Source organism: Hylobates moloch, unplaced genomic scaffold, assembly GCF_009828535.3.
Source record: "Hylobates moloch isolate HMO894 unplaced genomic scaffold, HMol_V3 SCAFFOLD_3, whole genome shotgun sequence".
Lineage (NCBI taxonomy): Eukaryota > Metazoa > Chordata > Mammalia > Primates > Hylobatidae > Hylobates > Hylobates moloch.
Window position 1 is genome coordinate 32,972,237 of NW_026652278.1, and position 19,756 is coordinate 32,991,992.

The 19,756-nt window shown below is 51.2% G+C and overlaps 1 protein-coding gene across 5 annotated transcripts in view; it reads right to left on the reverse strand.

Moving 5' to 3' along the window:
- The window catches only part of PAX2 (paired box 2), an 85,598-nt gene extending 66,087 nt beyond the window's left edge, over positions 1-19,511 (reverse strand). For 3 of the 5 annotated variants that reach the window (XM_032180182.2, XM_032180167.2, XM_032180174.2), the window contains exons 1-3: positions 19,353-19,511; positions 15,729-15,894; positions 14,747-14,944 (exon numbers count right to left, since the gene is read on the reverse strand). In XM_032180182.2, the coding sequence (XP_032036073.1) occupies positions 14,747-14,944; positions 15,729-15,894; positions 19,353-19,395 (407 nt within the window). In that variant the 5' untranslated portion in view covers positions 19,396-19,511. Of the gene's footprint in view, positions 1-14,746; positions 14,945-15,728; positions 15,953-19,352 lie in introns of those variants that run through there. The other 2 variants (XM_032180191.2, XM_058435766.1) reach the window with 1 other exon arrangement.
- Between the last annotated feature and the right edge of the window lie 245 nt (positions 19,512-19,756).

The following is a 19,756-nucleotide window of genomic DNA, read 5'->3' on the forward strand; positions in this document are numbered from 1 at the left end:
TGATGATGATGATGATGATGATGATGATAAATATAAAGGCTTTCTGAGTAAAGCAGCCATAAGATTGGCCTGTGTATGTGTATAAACATGTACACATCTGTGCTAGTGTACATAAAATCCTAAGACAAATTAAGAGGTGTATGTGTGTGTGTGTGTTTTAAGCAGAGAAGTGCAAAAATTGCAGCCAGGTAGCACAGGGGCAGAGGGTAGTTCTCTCCCTGCCATCTGGGCAGTGGCAGGGGCTGGGGGTTGACAGAGCTCACCACTGCCTATGCCCACACAGAGGGCAGCATCTGGCCCTGCATCCGGTAATGAATAGGCAGCCCTTGATTTGTTTCATACTACAAGAAAAATGTAAGGATGATTGAGCTTTCAGGATTCTAATTTTGCTCATTAAAAACATTTACCTTCTAATTTGAAAATCAGAACCTTTACCAGCTAATAGGCATAAATGATGAATAATGAAATCTAGGAATTTGAGAACGATGAAAAAGGTATAAAATGTATCACATAAGTGACTGTTTAAGAATTTGGGTGTGGGTCTTACGGCCATCCATTGAGCTGAACTTGGTCACCTAACTAAGCCAAAGGGGCAGGGAGAAGTTGAGGCAAGAATGGGATTGCACCTCAGTCTTTTTCCATAGAAGTTCCCATAAAGATGAGAAACACATTGTCATGAGTTTGGGAAACTGGTTTTCATATTTGCTCTTGTCAGGCAAAGAATAAATAGAATTTGCAGTTGTCCAGTTAGTTGGGGCCATTGCATCAAATAGATTAAGCCCAAAGTAATTTTTTCCTGAAATTTTTTTCTTAAAAACTTTTACTCCTTAGTAATGGAAATAACTGCAATGATTGTCAAACTCCCATGCTTCCTTAGAATATCCAGACATGCCAGACAAGAATAGACAGATTTCATTTGAATTTGTTAAGTATTTGCTCACTTCTCCATTTCCTCTTTCTTCTTCGTCTTATCTCCATTTTCTCTCCTCTCTTCCCCTCCTCTTCCTGTTTACCTCTCTTTCCTCTCCCTGTATGACATTTAAGAATCCGTGGAACCCTTCAAATGCATCAAGTAAGGACTTTTTGCCCACTATCATTTCATTTTATCTTTTAAAAAAACTACAAAATGCAAAGCACCACAACCTACGAAGATGCCATGAAGCCCAGAAAATGCCAACCTTCAATTCCTCAAGCAATAGCAGGCTCATCCAAGAGGAGTGTGCAGTTATACAAAGTACACACACACACACAGCCACAAGGGCTGGGCTCTCAAAGTCGACAAAGGGGCAATTATCTGACTAATTCTGCTCAATGGTCAGATTAGTGAATCATAGAGGGTCTTTTTTTCTGGAAATACACTGAGTGGGCCCTCTTCCTAAATCCATCTGGGCTCACGAGGGACCATGATTCTCACTGGCATTCATGATACACAATTCTGTTCACAGAATATCCTTTTGGCTCTTCAAACTTTTTTATTTAAAAATATTTCAGGCTGGGCACGGTGGCTCACGCCTGTAATCCCAGCACTTTGGGAGGCCGAGGCGGGCGGATCACAAGGTCAGGAGATCGAGACCATCCTGGCTAACAGGTGAAACACTGTCTCTACTAAAAATACAAAAAATTAGCTGGGCGTGGTGGCAGGCGCCTGTGGTCCCAGCTACTCGGGAGGCTGAGGCAGGAGAATGGCGTGAACCTGGGAGGCGGAGGTTGCAGTGAGCCGAGATGGTGCCACTGCACTCCAGCCTGGGCGACAGAGCGAGTGAGACTCCGTCTCAATAAAAAAAAAAAAAAAAAATTTCAATGTTTGTGCATACACAAAGCAGAATGCATAGCATACACACTGAAATAGACACATAACAAGAAATACAGACTTGCTTATTACTACTGCAATAATAATAACTAGCATTTATTGAGCACTTAATACCTGCCAGGTGCAATTCTAAGCAGGTTTATGTGGACTCACTCATTTAACCCTCATGAGAACTTATGAGAGACCTACACAATTATCCCCCACATTTTATGAGTGAAGAAACTGGGGCCCAGAGAGGATATAAGGTGGACCCAGTACCCTCTAGCCAGTGAGTAGGGAAGCCAGCTTCAAACTCTGGCAGTTTCTCCCCAGAGCCTGCTTTCTAACACTATGCCACATAGCTTTATGTGAATTGCCTAGCACATATGCTAAGCACCTACTTGCTTCTGAATGGATGAATGAAAAGATAAATGAAGAAAAAGCCACATGTATTAAGAACCTGACAGTCTCCCTTAAAATGGCAAAGTGGACTCCCTTAGAGAAACCAGGTCTAACAGGCAGCCTAAGCTTATTTGGACAAAGTGATCTGCCCCCCTGGCCAACTTTTGGGTGAAGGAAAACTCTCACCAGCTGTGCTTGTTCCAATACTAGCTACTCTAACCACCAGATCTCCACCTGACTTAGAGCCCAGCCCAGCCTCCTTTCAAGCCAGAAATCAGACTCAAACACATCAAAGATGCTTTCTCATGACAATACTTTGTTTCCTGGAATATTTTTCTCTGAAAACAGGTGTTTCCCAATGTGTTGATTCTGTGCCTGGATAAAAAACTGAGAAATTCAATCGATTATGTGGACATTTCTAAATCACCAGATCTTTGGCATCATATCGACAACCTTTATAGACGATTGACTGAAGTTTTGGTTTCCATCCAGATGTTTGGGAGTTGCCACAGTCATTAACCTGTTTGTCAGCAAGTGCTCATGCATTTCCAAGAGGCATAAGTGAACACTAAAAAGGAAAAGAGTAGCCCAGAATAAAACAGAAAAAGGAGGACAGGGGTAGCAGCTATTTGACAAAACCAGTCAAGCAGGCAGTGTTCTGGGAATGGGTTGCTACCTTAGAGATCCATTAGAAGGTGGATCCAGCTCACAAGAGACTCATGTGTTTAAAGACCTTTAAAAACCTCATACAGCTGTATCCTCAACTGCCTACCGAACTGTACCCAATCAGATCCCTGCAAGGAGGAACTGATGGATCAATCCCAGAGTCCAGCATAGACAACAGCTTGCCCATGGTGCGACCAATCCACCCTCTGCATACTGACACTCTCTGGAAGTCTGCGTGCCTGTGCGTTTAGCATCTCTACGTATTGTCAGTCCAAGCTGTGGATTCTGCAAAGCTTGGCATAAAGCCGGTTTGTGACTTTGTACATGTACCCCTATTTGTGATTTAGTACTCTGTCTTCTATCATTTCTCCTACCTCCATTTCCTTTCCTGCTTGACTTTTTAATGCTATTTACAACTTCCTTATCTAGAGAGCAGCATAGCTATCTTTCAGTGTCTCTAACTGATATACCCAACTAATTTTTCTTGTGCAGGTTTTCTCTCCCCTCGACTTAATTTATGTTTTTAGTAAATAGGAAATGTAGATTGTTCCATTCAGTAGCATTTAGGATTACCACTTTTATCAAGGGATCATGGCACTAAAGGACTCCTTGCAAGGGACATTTGTTTATTCTTATGAGAAACCGGCTCTCCTTACGTGCAAGAAGGCTGCGTGCGTGCAGGCGTGCATGCACAATGTCCTCCTCGGTTTGTGCCTCTATGCTTCACTGCCCCATGTCAATGCCACTTGGCACTGGCAGGAAGAGCCCAGCGAAACCCCAGTATGGACAGCAGATGACCCTCAAACTGCTGGAGATAAATCCAGGCCCTTGAACCTTCCTGATGGCCACTTAGTTCTTTTTTTTTTCTTTTTTTTTTTTTAAATAGAGATGAGCCTCACTATGTTGCCCAGTCTGGTCTCAAACTCCTGGGATCAAGCAATCCTCCTGCTTCAGCCTCTCAAAGTGCTAGGATTACAGGTATGAGCTGCCATGCCGAGCCTGGCAGGGCTGCTTCCTCCAAATTATCTCTCTTATGTACTCCTTCATCTCATAGCCTCAGAGGAGGCTTGTGATATTCACGAGTAAGATTTTGGGGGTCTATACTCCTAGAGATGTGAGTTGGTAGGGAAGGAGGGTGGGAAACCAGAATAATGTCTCCCTATATTCCTGGTAATCTATTGCCTTTTTCTCCTTCTCTTCAATTCTTTCTACATCTTCTCCCCATTTACTAACTCTATTTGACCTTGAACTCTGGCCTCTCCTTTCACACAAGAATCTGTCACAAGGGGGACAGCACCTCCAAAGAAGCAGTCACCTGACCTGACAGGCCTGGAGACCAGTAGCCAGAAGGGCCAGCCCATCACTCCACTCCTGGAAATAAATCCCATTGTATTTGCATTTTAATTTTCCACATAAACAAAGGCCCAGAGTACTCGCTTGGGCAGCATCACTGGACGAATTTAATTAGAAATGAAAAGTTTATAGGGCCCTCTTTAATGCGATTAATGCTCAGTTAACATTTATCACATTCAGATGCTGGAATCGCCTTTTCTAAGCAGCCACTGGCCATGAAATGAATTTCTCTCAACTTTTTTTGTACCCACCCTGGAAGGTCATCTCCTAAGGGAGTCTGCGTGGCCTTCCTGGCTGTCTCCATGGGGCCAGGAGTGACCTGATCCACAGAGCCAAGTTCAGAGGAAACGAGGGTGGGGGAAGAAGGAAAGTGTATATGCTGGGTGGGAGGGCGGAGGGTCGAGAGTGCAGGTGAGCACTGTTTCTACGAGGAGCTGAACCCTAACCAGGGCTATACTCTCCGCAGGAGCTAAGTGTTCAGCCCCAAAGATGGGCTAAACGACTTCATAGCCCCTTCCCTAATTTAAAAAAAAAAAAAAAGATACCACACCCCACCCCGTACAGTCCATTTCTGTGGCCAAAAACTAGGACTTAGCGAGGCATGTCTGTGTTGATCACATCTGGCTCCCACTTCTCTCTTCCTGTCTTCTGCTGTCTCTCTTCTACCCTCCCCTTGCTCTCATCTGGAGTCTGCTAGGGTTTCCCTTCCAGGACCATTGCAAATGGGTAGGAACCCGAGTCCCAACCCCAGTCCTACCTCCTTCTCTCTGGCTCTCCCAGACTCCAGACAGTCACAGTCGGAAGGCTGCCTGCCCTAGTGTCAGCTCCTCAGAGAAGCAGCGGGGAGTGGGGAACATGAAACCTCCATTGGTCCCTAGAGGAAGGATGGCCTTCCTTATCTTATCAGATTCTCCTCACTCTTTAATTAGAGTCTTCTGAGATTGGCCCCCTAACCCAAACCAGCTAACCCGAGGAATGAGGAGGAGGAGGAGGCGAAAGAGGAAGAAAAGTAAGGGACTAGGGGAATGGAGAGTGGTATCCACTCTGCAAATGATAAAAGGAGGTGACTATCTTGACCTTTGTCTCTGCCTAAATACATGCTCCCTTTGAGGACGTCAGCAGACACACAAGAAACAACTGCTTCCAGTTCTCCTAGGGCAATACTAAACACACCCTTCACCCTGGCCATCACACATGGCTTGGTTCACTCATCCAGCAGAGCAAATGCACACTACTCACAAGCATTCACATCCCCAAACTTGTGCATGCACACAGACCAGATGTGTAGGGACCCTGTGTGTACCTTTCAGAACCCCCGCTCATTGACCCATCGGGATGTCTACCGTCCATTCAACCACGTGCTCTCCAGGGAACATTAATTAACATCCCAAACAGGCAGGCCATCCAAGTGATAACAGGGACTTTCATTCTGGGACCAAACAATCCCCTTAGCCGGAAGCCTTCTGAATAGCAAACCACTAACTCCCAGTTTGACAAGACTGACTCCTTTCGAGAGCTCCCTGGGAGCCAGGGCCATTTCGACAGCTTCCCAGGGCATAGAAGCCAGGCCTAGCTGGATACCACCAGCACACATAGTCTTTCCAAAGCAGAGCCGTGCACAGAGGCTCCCAACACATCACCAACTTCTCTTGGGACAACACACTAAGGCAGGCACCACTGCTTGCCCTCCAAAATTAGGATCAGAGCTTCTGGACTAAACAGGCAGAATGAGTGTCTCCTTCCTGACCACCTCCATGTCCGGCAGACCAGAAGCTGTCTGCAGACTCCTCATGCCCTTCAGCTTCTATCGCCTGCCTGCCAGGTATGGGCTGGGCAGCTGGGCCCAGCAAAGACCCCCGGGCCAAGAGGGAGCACCAAGACCAGGGAGAGCAGCCCCCAGTGCTCACTCCCATTTGCTCATGCTCAGGGGCCACTTTTGTTCTCCCTTTCTGCCTGCTCCCCTCTCTCCCAGTCCTCTCCAATCCTTCCTCTCTGATTTCTTGACTCTACTGTGCCTGCAGGGTGAACACAGTTCTCCTCCCAGCCTGCTGCCCTGCCTTAGCCCTGCCAGGAGCCACCGGTCCTGTCCCTGGCTTGCTCTGTTCCCAGGTGGCAGCAGAGAGAAATCTGTGGTTCAGGCAGGACTGAGGGCAGGCAGAGGAGGAAGTCCAGAGCAACCCGGCCAAAGGCTCTGGGTGGAGATGGCTATCAAATCTGGTACCCCCAGCAGGCAGGGGCCTCCCTCCCTCCCTTTTGGCTGCTCTCCTACTCTCCCTCTCCAGCCTGCCAGGGACCAGGCTGGAGCCACTGCTGGCCTGCCTCACAGCCTGCTGAGAGGGGCTACAGCCAGGCCATTGCAGCACACTCATGAGGTTCCCTCTCAGAAAGGGCTGCATAGCTCCAGCCAGGCCGCTATCCCTCCCATGCCACTTCCTTCGCTCCATACTCTTCTCAGAAACCTGCTTACCTTCCTCTTCCCCTTTCTCCTTCATCACCTCTGGGCCTCTCCTCAGGGCCCATCAGCCTGTACTACCAGCTGCCTGGAGCTCAGGCTTCCTCCCACCACCCCCAAGACCTTGCAGGGCCACCAAAGGCTCCAGCTCGGATGAGCAAATCCAAGCTCCCTTTGCAGGCTCTGCCATGCCACATCCTGCTCAGCCATGTGCTCCAATCCTGAACAACACTGTCCAGCCCAAGGCAGCACCCTTCCTTCCACCTCTCAGCTTCATCGCTTCCTGCCTCACTCTCCCAGTCCTCATCCTCACTTTCTGCCCCTCCATACCCACACCCCACCTCTCCTCCTCTGGCTATAGGGAGTCATAATCTCTCCTCCACTCCCTTCCCCAGGAGCTTCTGGACCAAGGGACCCGGGAAATGTCCCATCCCCTTCCACCTGCATGGATGTTACTGCCCTGGTCTAAGGCAGAGAGGTAAGTCCATCCAGTCAGGTCAACCAAAGGCTACTGAGTGCTGGCCAATGGACGGAATCAGGCCCAAAGTTGAGTTTTATTCCATCTGCACAGAGTTTTTAAAAATACAGTCTTCCCGAATCACTGCCTATAGGCAGGGCCCATGTGCTCCAGCTGTTTGTCCAGTTCTCGCCACTTTTCATCTCATATTCTGGAGCCTCTTCCTGCTGGGGCTGGGGAGTCTTTTGTGCTCATGACTCCTGGAGCCATAGTGTGTCTCCATCATTGCTTTTGGCAAACCCCAGTCTGGACTTCTGGGCACTGCTTTCCTTCCCCCAACATCCCTACAACAAACCTGAACTTTTCTAGAATGGAATGGCACCTGACTTGCTCCCCCTGCCCTGCTCTCTTTCTGTCTCTTTCCTTCTGTCTTGGAAAACACAAAATCTGTTCTCATTACATTATCTCTCAGAAAGCAAAAGAAAGGGCCTCATTTCTCCCACGGTTGTCGCGGATGTGCCATGAGGGGACCCTGGCTCTACAGCCTCGCCTGTCTACCTCTTTCCTGCACACTTCCTCTCTTACCTGAGAGTTCCCAGCCTAAAAGAGGCTGCTCCCTCTCCTGCAGGACCAGATCATTCTTCTTTAGCTTCCCATACCCTCAACAGCTCCCCTGTGCCCAGCCCTCTACAGGAGACCCGAGGCTGCCTCTGCCACCATGCCTCATCTACACCCCAAGTCTTCTGCAGTGGCCAGCTCTGCATTTCTCACAAACAGTAAGCCTCTTCCTATGCCCCTCGCACCTGGATTATTGAGGAAAGACTTGCAGGCTGGCCCTGGGGTGAGCTCTGCCCACCATTGTGTCCCAGTGCTGCTGCCATGCCTCCCACTGTGGGACCACAGCTTTGGAGGAAGGATTGTGTTGGGAAGAGCGTCTTCTTGGCTGCTTATGCAACTGGTCCCTAACTAATCCTGCCAATGGGGCTTGGACCCAAGTATCAAAGTAAGGACGGACAGCTGGTCGCACAGCTCTTCATCACAAAGGTGGCATCATTGTAGCAAAGCCCCTCTTATCTGGGGTTAACTGGACTACAGAGTGTCACAATGCAAATAACTGAAGGAAAATGTGGCTCCAATTTGCCTAGATTATGAAATGAGGAATCTTCAGCCTAGCCTTATTGCTGCTGCCACCCCGTCCAATGGCCCAATGACTACTCGCCAATTGATCTGATGGCCCAAGTACAAGGTGTCCAGCCTTGCCTGTGACTGCAGGTCATGTCCTTTGAGCCTTTGTCCCTTTTCTCCTCTTGGCCTCAGAGCATTTTCACCTCAAAGCAGACATAGGTGGGCACCCACAGACACACACAAATCCACACACACAGAAGATATCAACTTCTACACTGCAAACCATCATGAATATATTCAAGCCATGCCTTGCTAGCCCCAAAACAAATAGCCTGTTCCACAAGAGAAAACCATCTCAACCTAGTAGTTCAGTGGTAGATAGAAAAGCCAAACGTGATTTAATTTTTCAGCTGTCTAATATTTCACTTGCTATTTGGGCATCAGTTGTGAGACTCTATTTCCCACTTCTCAGTTTCAGGAGCCCTTTCCCCTTCTCTAGACTCACCTGCATGGCTGGGGAGCTGCACTGGGGATAGCTGCACATGAAGCTGCTTCCCCTGCAAGAATCTGAGCTCTGGACATCTGGCCTGGAGGGGCGAGGGAAGTGTGAGAAGAAACAGCAGGGATGCAGAGAATTGGCAGGTCGGATGAGCATTCTTTTGAAGGACAGGAAGTGAAAAAGAAATTCTCTTCAGTGTACAGATGCTCCTTAACTTACAATAGGGTAATGGCTCGATAAGTTGAAAATATTGTAAGTTGAAAATGCATTGAATACATCTAATCTATGGAACATCATAGGTCAGCCTAGCCTACCTTAAACATGCTCAAAACATTTACAGATGGCCAAAGTCATCTAACACAAAGACTATTTTATACCAAAGTGTTGGATATCTCATGCAATTTATTGAATACTGTACTGAAAGTGAGAAACAGAATGGTTGTTTGGGTACTTGAAGTATAATTTCTACTGGATGCATGTCACTTTTACACCATTGTTTTCCTCTTAATACAGAAACTCCAATTCCAGGTAGACACAAGGAGGGGGTGAAGATAGACTTGAGTATTAAGAGGCAACCCGCGGAGTAGCTATTGTTGGACACCTAAGAAGCTGGGAGCGGACAATGGGGCTCCTTCATCAGTCCTGCTAAGAAGACTGGGAAGCAGGACCCCTATCCCATGTGGGCTCATAGGAACCCCCTTTTCAGAGGGGTTTTAGGGGGTGTGGAGTGTGATTAATCTTCCACACCAGTTACTACTATTGTTCCTCTTTCTGTAGAAGCTGTAACATTCTAATCCACAAGCCCATGCCATCATGCATAGTCACACTATCCCATGTGAACCAGAACAAGCCCATTTCCCAAATGCTCTCCAAAACACATGTTTCCTACGACCTCAACTTCCAACTTTGCCTCTCATTCCCTGGGTCTATTTTGCACAATACTCCCCATCTAATACCAACATGCATGTGAAGCTATTGCTCTCCCCTGCCACATCCCCACCCACTCCCTAATCTCCCCTACTCCAGGCACCCCTGTTTCCCTTCTCTAGGGGCTGCTCCTGTTTGGCCCCATCTCCACTTGGCTAATTCCCCCTGTGGCCCCTCTATTGAACTGTAGTGCTGTCCATTTCCCTGTGACAAGGGCTCTGGTTACAGAGTTATTGATTGGTTTTCATGCAGACAGATGGGCCCTTCCCGGGCTCCCATCGAAATCTCTGGCTGTATGGGCTGATTGTTGCCTCTCAGGGTGTAGGATTGCACTGGAGACCACCCTCCACGCAGCCTCCTTTGCCAGGGCCATGAACAGTAATAAATGGAGGCAGCCTGAGCGATAATAAAAGCAATTGAGTAGGTTACCTGTGCAGACACAAGATTTATGCCTCATCATATTTGATGTGATTGTTTTATTGAGTTCTCAGAACAGTTGGGACACTATTTATTTATTTATTTATTTTGGGTTTTCCCTCTCTTTTCTTCTTTGCATCACCTTCTGAAATGCACCTGGAGCTGCTGTCAGGCCCAATGCCTCCCGTCTGCCTCTTCTCGAGAGTCGCCAGCTGAGGTAGGAAGGCAGGGCAAGCAGCCATTGCTCTCACCAGAAACCCCTTTTGTAGCCTGAACGCCCACAGAACCAGCCAACAGGGAGACATTCAGACCAACAGGACTGCAGGCCAGGAAGCCCAGGCTAAAACAACTACAAAAACAAAAAGGGGCTTTTCAGGAGGACAACTCCAGCTCATTTTAAGGAATGAGAATTTCAGTCATCATGCCTGTTTCAAACGTTATTCCGATGATGGGTAACCTCACAGTAGAGGACTGTCTCTGGGAAAGCACAGGTGAGTGAGGCCTCTCTGACAGAAATTGGTGCATTGGTCTGCTATTTGTGGGCCCAATCTGCTAGGCTCAGGCCACAGAAGGCGAGTTCCCTGTCCTTGTTTCTCCCATTCCTCTGTGGATAGAAGTCTTTTTCTGAACTCTCCAACTTGTCCTGTCTCTTTGCCATGAGACCAACAGCCCTGAACACCAAACAGCTGCAAAGGTATGGAGATGTGGTAGGCAGTACCACCCCTCTGGCCAAGCTTCATGCCAAGCCAGGTCCAAGAGTTGAATAGGCAATGTTCTGGAGCCTGAGTTTCAGAAAGGGAGAAACAGACCCTAGCCCGGAACATATCTTCAGCATTCCCCGGGCTAGGATGAATAGCTCCCAGCTTATTTGGAAAGGTCTTTGAACGAACAACTGGTAGACCATTGTCATCCCACTGCCTGACCCAAGGGGAACAATGACCTGAGAATGACTCAAAGACCTGAGAATGACAGAAGAGGGACACCCAAATGACATAGGATGGAATTCCTTAACACAGCCCTGGGTTGCCACTGCTAGGAGAATGAATGTACTCACCTAGAGCCTAACAGGCTAAGAGAGAGTGTGGATAGTGGGAGATCCATGAGAAGTTGATTCTGGCAGGGTCCACTCCAAAGATCTAGGGGCAGAGAGTGCCCTGACTCCAAAGAGTGTTAGGCAAGCTAAAAAAGTTAGAAGGTGACACCCTTATTGTCAGCTCTTCCCAAAAGAGCACCCTCAGGGGATTGCCAGTAACCGCAGACTCTACTTGGGGTCTGTGCCTGTTCTTTCAAAGGAGCTGTATTCTCTGCCCAGAGTAACAGCCAAACCAGAAGACTTTGGCATATAATCAGGAAAATCCCTCCTGCTTAGACAATTGCTCAGCGATGTAACTAGGTGACTTTTTCCTTTTTCAGTAGCATGGATCTTCCTCCACCTCTCCCCTCTCCAGGCCATTTTCCACACCAGGTTTCAATCTAAAGTCCCCTGTTGATAAACACCTGCCCTTTACAGCAGCGGTGTACAAACCAAAAGCTGGCAACTCCATGCTCAGCCATTGGTAACCCAATGTTTAGCAAGATTCAGATAAATTCCACATGCTAAGGAGCCCAGTCAAGCCTTGAGATTTTTCACAGTGGTCTGTGGGAGGGGGGAGGCCTTCCTGACCCAGTCCTCTCGTTCAGAGAGGCATTTCTGAGCATTTGCTAGTGCAGAATACAGGCTGGATGGCCACGCCTTTATTGCAGCAGAATCAGAGAATGCCAAAACCATTTTTAAAGAGTGAAAAAAGCAATTTAGTTTATAACCATAACAGCATATTTCAAGTGTGGCGACAGCATCTGTTTTGGGGAGGAGAAGATGAAAAACCATTGGCTCAGGTGGGTGAGCATGTGTGGACTTCTTTTCTTGCCAACCACCAGCTCATGCACAACCTTACTCATAACTGTTATAAAGTACCTAACACAAGTGGGCAGGTCACTACCAACAAAGCTCTAAACTCAAGAACCACCCATTCCCCAGTGCACCACACTTTCTGCACACAGGAAAATCTCCAGGCTCTTCCTACAGTAAGTGAGAATTCCCAAAACTGATAAAAGGCAAAGTTTCTGATATAACCAGCACTAGCAGAAACATCCTGTTTTTATCAGGCTTTTGGGTGAAACAATACATCTCAGATAAACCTTCCCTCTTCAGAGCAAAAAGCACCTACAGGGATGAAGATGAGAGCATGGTTCCCCAGGTGGATTTCTCCAGCCCCAACTCAGCAGCACACTGGGAAGCCCCCAGAATTCTTTCCAAAATATGAACCGTGAGAGGATTCTGGCCAAAAGCAAAATTTGGAATAGTTTTCCTGCTCCTTGTAGACAAAGCCAGCCATGAAGCCTAACTGCAGACCCAGGGTGGGCTGCCCATGTTGTTGGTGGCTTATCTGTTCCTCTCCTACTCCCTCTCCATCTCCAGCAACGCCTGCCCACAGATGGCTATTTCTCCACACCCAGAGGAAGCCTGTGTGCCCCTCAGGTGATAGGGCTCTGTGCTGGGCAGGTTCTGCAGCTGTCACAGCTGTCAAGCTGAGGCTACTCTTTCCCCCCCCTCATCTCACTTGTGGCTCACTTGTCTACTTTGTCCTAATTCTGGTGGGTGCACCTCAAGACCTCTGGAGCTTGATCCTAGGGTCACCTGGCCCTTGCTCTCCATGGCTTTTCAGGATAGAAGCATTTCCAAACTTATGCCTAAGCCAGCTTCCAAAATCATCTCAGCCAATGAGGGGTGCATGTTGTCGGGGGAGGGGCACGGGGTGTCGGACGGGGCCACCACACCTGACTTGTTGCGCCACTCCTCTATCCCATTCAAGAGAAACAAATTACCTAAATCCTACATGCCTCAGGTTTCTCCAAAGGCTTGAAAATTCTATTACTGACAACAAGCATTTCTCTTAAATGTTCTGCAGAAGACCACTACTCAGTCCCAGCAACACTGCACGCAGCAGGGCCACTCTTGGCCCTTGGCTGTTCTTCTCTTGAGATCTCAGTTCCAACTCACTCCCAGGACCAGCAGTCAGCCAAGAGACTGAGTCTCTACATGGCTCATAAAACAGTGCTTTGTCCCCTTCCCCTCCCGAAGTGCCACTCTTGCCTCAGCCCAAAGCTGCCCCAGCCTCCTCTCCTGGCTTTTAAAGCAAAGGGCTTATTCCTCTCCCAAACCACCCAGCGTCTTTCTCCAGCTCCTTTGGAAGGTATCTGAATGTCAAATCGCTATGCTTTCAATACCTGGCTGAGCCAGGCCGAGGGAGCTGGAGGGTTTTCGGAGGGTGTATAATTAGCTGATCAGTATTATGTTACCCTGTTCATAACTGAATAACCATTTTAATACAGATGGCACACACTGGGATAATTTCTGGGGTCGCCTCGCAGTACATTACAGCACGAGTGTGGCAGAGGGAATCTTCTTTAGCCAAGGTACATTCTACCAGCTAATTTTACCTGCTGTTTTCAGGATGATTTGGGATAATTCCATATAATTTGTAAAATATTTTAAAAATCCTTGATATGTGATGCCAATTTCAGAATAAGGCACCATGTGAATTATTAGTTGTCCTGATAATGAGCTTATGAAGAATGCAAAAAATAACAAAGGTATGAGCTGCTTAGCCCTCTTTTCATTTTGGGGTGTCTTAAAATGGGGGGCCAAGGCTGGTGTGTGACTTGTGCAGGGACTCTGTGAACAACTGTCAGTTTGTACAGTTCTGTGATCTTGAAACCAGCCTGGGTTCCTGAGCCCAGTGCTGCTTGTATGTTCTGTAGGTACCACAGATAGGCATATTGGCACACCGGCTACAGTGGGCATGCATGGAGTGTGCACATGTGTTCTCCCTGAGAGCATGCTGGAGGGGTTTGCAGACCAGGAGACCTAAATATCCTGTATGTCAAGCTGACTCAGCCCTGTGTTGTCCTCACGTGTGTGAGCCTGTCATCAGTGCAAAGACTTCAGCCTAGAGACAGGCACCTTAGGTAGTTGAGGGTATCACCCAAGGTTCAGTCTCAAAGTCTGGAGTTCTCCCTTCCTGCTTGGCACTCCCTCCTTGTCCAGCTCCTCTACTCCCTGCCAGTTGCTGGCTGGTGGTTGGCATTTGTTCTGCAAGCCCGGATCCCAGTGCTTACAGGCCAGAAATTTGTGTGGAGCTGGCTAGCAAGACCAGACTCCTGGGAGGTGAGCTTTGTGGGAGCTGGCAGGGAGGGTGAGGGAGCCAGGACAAGCGGCTGCCCCGGGGAAGGAGCAGCCTTTAGAAAGGGCAGTCTGTTTGGAGGGATGAATAGACACTGGTCATTTTAAAGGCTCTGGCTGCAGGCTGTGATTGTCTCTAGATCCCAAGGCTGGATGCTCGTAATCTTGGAGTCTTAATTACCACAAACACTTGGATTCATTTCCAGGACGCCGGCGGGAGAAGCCTGGCAGGGAATACCCAGCCCTGAACTGCAGACAGCCCTGTCTGTCTGTCTCTCTGCCTCACAGGTTCCCTTTCTCTGATGGAAGGATTTGGGGCTGGGAGCAGGGAGAAAGGGCAGAGGCTGGACAAAGAGCAGAGACTGGGCGTGGGACACCCCTGCAGGCAGGAGCCAGGAGCTGGAGTCCAGCCCTGAAAACCCGGGTGGCTTGCTCACCTGTTGATGGAAGAGACGCTGGGCACTGTGTCATTGTCACAGATGCCCTCAGCCAGGAGCCGGTCTCGGATCTCCCAGGCGAACATGGTCGGGTTCTGTCGTTTGTATTCAGCAATCTTGTCCACCACTTTGGGCGTCGCCACTTTGGGCTTGGAGCCACCGATCACACCCGGCTTGATGCTGCCGGTCTCGTAGTACCTGCGCCGGGAAAGCCGGCGGGTCAGCCAGAAGCGGACGGTGGCCTGGCAGGGGGGCTGCAGGTTCCAGAGCTGCCGAGCCACTCTCCCGCCTGGCCCGCCGAGGCAGCAGAGTGGAGGGAAAAGGCCCAGTGTGGCTGAGCTGACTTCCTGAGGGTGCTTGGCTAGGACGAGGAGCGCCGCGGAGTAGGAGGACAAGGGGTACCATCCCTCCGGGGAGACGGCCACACCAGGGGCTGGGTGCGCACCAGCCCAAATAGGCACCGGTGGGAGTGAAAGCCCAGCCTTTCATTTGGGAAGAGCAAAAGGAACAGCGCTGCAAAGTCTCCGGGAGGCCAGGGTTGAGGCACCACCTCGGGCCCTTTCCTACTGGGCACAGAGCATCTATGGGAACAGGACCCTCCTTCTGCCTCCCAAATGCTGCTGCTTCTCCTCTCGGGGACCCATTTTCACTCCCACCCCATTCCTCTAATGTCCCCCACCCCATATCTGCCTTAACTCCATTAGGAAAGTCATCCTTCCCTTTCTGAAGCCGGAAACGAGCTGCCTTCTCACCAAGGACCAAGGGCAGGGCAGGCACTGGGTGACACTGCTCCACCCTCGCTCCTGGGTCTTCGGCCACCATCTGAACACTCTTTCCAAAAGGAGCACCTCTCCAGACCCCTTTGGGGATCTCCCTCTCCGGCTTGGCGTGCTGGACTTTTAGCCACCTCTTCCAGCTGGAGACCCAGGGCTGGCCGGGGAGGTAGGCAAGATGTCTCCCGGGACAGCTGCGAAGCCCTCACCTGCCCAGGATTTTGCTGACACAGCCGTGGCTGACCCGCAGCTGCCGGGAGATGTCACAGGGCCGCACACCCTGGTGGGCCAGCTCCACGATGCGCTGCCTCACCACGTCGGGTAGGGGCCGGCCGTTCACAAACACCCCCCCGAGCTGGTTCACACCCCCGTGCCCTGCTGGGGAGAGACAAGAAAAAAACACAACACCCCACACACAGCAGGGACCCGCCATTAGTCAGGGTCCGCGGCCCGGGACCGGCGAAGGAAGCAGGCAGGGCGGAAGGGCATGTTCCCGAACTTGAGAAGAAAGGTGGTGGACTCCCACGACCACGCGGAGGAGTGGGGACTGGAAGCACGGACGCTGGGCTGAAGACTGGGGGCTGGGCGAGAGGGCGACTCAGGCCGTGCGATGCAAGGTAGAAAGCGAAGAGGGGACTGGAGAGAAACCAGATGACAGAAAAGAGGGGAGAGGGGAGAAAATGCCAAAGGGGAATTCATGCCAGCGGAAAGGACGTAAGAAAGCGAGGAGAAGGAAGGGCCTGGCAGAGGACTGGACTAGTGCGAAGCAGCATCCCGCCTGCGCCGCAGGCAACCAGGGAGCTGTCCGCGCGTGAGGGGCTTGGAGGCGGACGATTTGGGGGCGTCGGGGCTCGGCTGTTTATCCGAGCTCCCAGCACAGAGAGGGGATAAGTGCCTGACACATACACACCCCTTTGCTCTCTGCCTCTTCTCTAAAAAGTATTAAATTGTAATCGGAATTTTTCTACCTCTTTCCTGTGTTTGGTTTTGATGGGAAGTTTTTCTAATGTTATTTATCTGTAGGGGGACCGTATCTCTCTTTCACCTCCTTAGTATCTGAAGTGGAGCAAGGAAGGCGGATGAAGCAGGGGCCCGGGGTCTGCTGCGCTCAGAGACAGGGAGGCAGCTGAGAGCGGCTCCAGGCAGCAGGCGGAGAATGCCGGCTGCTTGGGCTCGCCTGCCTGCCGCGCCGCGCGGAGCCTGGTTGGGGCCCACCGTCTCGCCCAGGTGGCACGGCATAGGCCGCGCTGGCGAGTTAATAACTCTCGGGGCGCCCTGTGTAGCCGATCCAAACCCGACTCGCGTCCCTTTGACCCCTCAGACCTCGGCAGCTCCCCCAGGAAACCGAGCGGCTCGGGCGTTTGCTCTTTCAACCAAGAGAAGGGCATGGGGTTTCCAACGCGGCTCCAGCGCGGGCTCCCGATCTCGGAGCCGAGGCGGCCACTGGGTGCCAGGCCTGAGGGTGCTTCCTCGTGCCCCATTCTCCCTGGCCTACAGCAGTCTAGAAATCCTGCACCCAGAGCGATCAACCCGCAGCCGCAGTTACTGAGCAATCCAAGCGCAGAGACTTCTAGCGGCCGAGTCGGGTCGGCCCGGACTGGCAACCTGCAGCCCCTGCCCCGCTAGCCTCACGCGAGTTTCGGAGAAAGCGGGGACATCTGTGCCCCCCTCATTTCTCTCCTGTCCCTTTCTCGGGGGGTACCTAGAGCAAGCTCGGGTGAAACCCTGGGGAAAGACCTCTGATCGGGTTGCTGGGAGAGACTGACACCTCTTTTTTTACCCCCTTGCCCACCCCGTTAATCTCCCTATCTCTAGCCCCACTCCTCACCCTCCCCTCCCTCCGAACCCCGACCATCAATAATTTAGGCCCCGGGAGAACTCGCGTTACCGGTATGAAAAGGCGGCAGCTGCGGGCAGATTAAAGATGAATAATTCAGCCTCCCCGGGCTCAGGGCCCAGCCCCTCAGCCCCAATCTAAGGGGTGGGGATAGGAAGGGGACACGGCGGGAGTCCAGGGCTAGGGGACTGCAGCGAGCCGGCGCTGAGTCGGGCCTGGAATGCGCCACTGCCGCCGGCACCGACTCGGGCTGCGGTGTCTCACCCACCAGTCCACCGGCCCGCGGGCCCGCGCTGCGGCTCTCTCCCTCCGACCTCTGCTTGGCCGTGCAGAAACCTTTGGGTTTCAAAGTGGCTGCCCGCGGGCAGCCAGGACTCGGAGGAACCCCGGCGGAATCCGCAAAAAAAGAGAACGAGAGCTGTGGCAGCGGGCCGCGAGGCAGGCTGGCTGGGCGAAGACGGCGTGTGGACCCGGTTCCACTCCTCCGGAAAAGGACCGAGGCTTTCCGGCCCGCTCGCCGAGACCCGCGGAGGCCTGATGCCCTCGGCGCGGCTTTCCTGCGCTTGGAAATTACTTAGGAAAATATATTTTAACCCAGGAGTATTTTTAAACGCCCCCCGCCCCCCAACCGCCCGCAACGCTAAATACAGGCTTAGCGAAAAACACAGCTCTCCCTCCTCGGCTCTGTTGTCCTAAACACAGGTCCAAGCCAGGTCTAAAGTTTCCTTGTGAAAAGTTACAAATTATCCTTAATTATTAATCTGCAGATAGGGAGGAGTTTTCTATTTGGAATTTTATCTTTTAAAAAAAGCCTACAAAAAAATCTCAGAATAGTTTTTCAAGCTAAAGACATGGCATAAATTAAATTCGAATTTTATTAAAATAATTCCCTCTTCTCTCTATTTTTTTTCTCCTCTTCTCCCTTTTCTTCTGCAACATCATTTCGACTTTCTTTCTTTAATTTCCTTTCCCGTGTTTGGATTTCTCTTTTCCTTTCTTCTCAGCTTTGGCATTTGCTGTCCTTTTGTTCTTTCCCCCTCATTTTTTGCTCTTTGCTGACCCCCTGGCCGGGTTGCTGGCTGCCTGATCCTCAGTGGGGAGTCGGGAGTCTCGGCAAGGAGCCTCCAGAGCTGAGAGCAGAGCTGCACTCTGCCGGGGGCCCACCTGGAAGGCTGCGCTGCTGGCTCTCTCCCTGACTTCGACTTCTTCTCGGAACCCCTCTTTGTTTTTAGAGCATCCCCCAGGCAGAGGCAGGGAAAGATGACCATCGTGTCTTGACAACCTGGGATTCCCAACGTGAAGGGAAGGGGGAGACAAGGGAAGGGGGGTGGGAAAGAAAGGAAGAGGAAGAAAATATTTCAAACCAGCCAACAAGAAGCCTGTGCTGGGCTGGAAGGGCCTGGAGATGCTGAGAGATGAGGGTCAGAAGGGGGCACCCCACCCCCACACTCTTCTGCCCAATTGTCCTGACACTGAGGCTGAACATTCTTGGAGTCTCCTGGACCCCACGACTCTTAAGCTGGAGAAAGATAAAGATACGGGGAAACAGGAGAGGGAAGCAAACAGAGGAAGAGAGGAAGAGAGAAAAGACAGAGAAAACAACAAAACAACACCCTGAAAACTGCCTGTTAATTTGCCCCCCAGCCCAGGGCAAGAGGCTCACTAGGGAGAGGGTGGCTGGAATCAGGGCTCCGAGGCCGTGGATCCCATGACCTAAGAAGGAGCGGATGGAAAGAGCAAAGGCAGGTGATAGGCACCAGGGAATGTAGGAAGGCAGGCAGACAGAGAGGTAAGTATGGGTGACAGAAGGCAGGAGAGAAGCTGGAGGCATTAGAAACACCGGGCGAGGGAAAGAGAAAGAACGAAAAGAGGGACCAGAAGCCAGGGAGGCCTCCAAGATGGGACCTGAGCGCGAGGGGCCGGGGCCACGCTGGGACTGGACAGGGTTGGGACGGAGAGCCCCGAGCCGGGACAGGAGCCGGGCGCCGGTACTCACGGTGCATCGCGGAGAAGGGGTCTGCTTTGCAGTGCATATCCATGGGGAGGCAGAGGAGCGGGAGCAGCGCGGCCGCCGCCGCCGTGTCGCCTCGCAAACTCAACTTCAGGACTTGAGGAGAAAAGGGAGGGACGGTGGGGGAGGGAGGATGAGTGAACGCCCGGCTGCTGCGGGGCGCGCGGGGGCTCCTCCGGGTTGGCCGGAGCTTGCAACCGCAGTAGCCGCAACTTGCCACTGTCGGGGCTCGGGGCTGGGCGGTCAGCAGAGTGGACCCGGGGCGGTGGGCCGGGCCGGGGTGTACTGGGGGTGCATGGCTCGCGCGGCAGCTGCAGCCAGGGCTGAAGCCGGGCTGGGGAGGCGACTCGCTCAGCTGCCCTGGAACCTGGTCATCCGAGAGGCAGTGG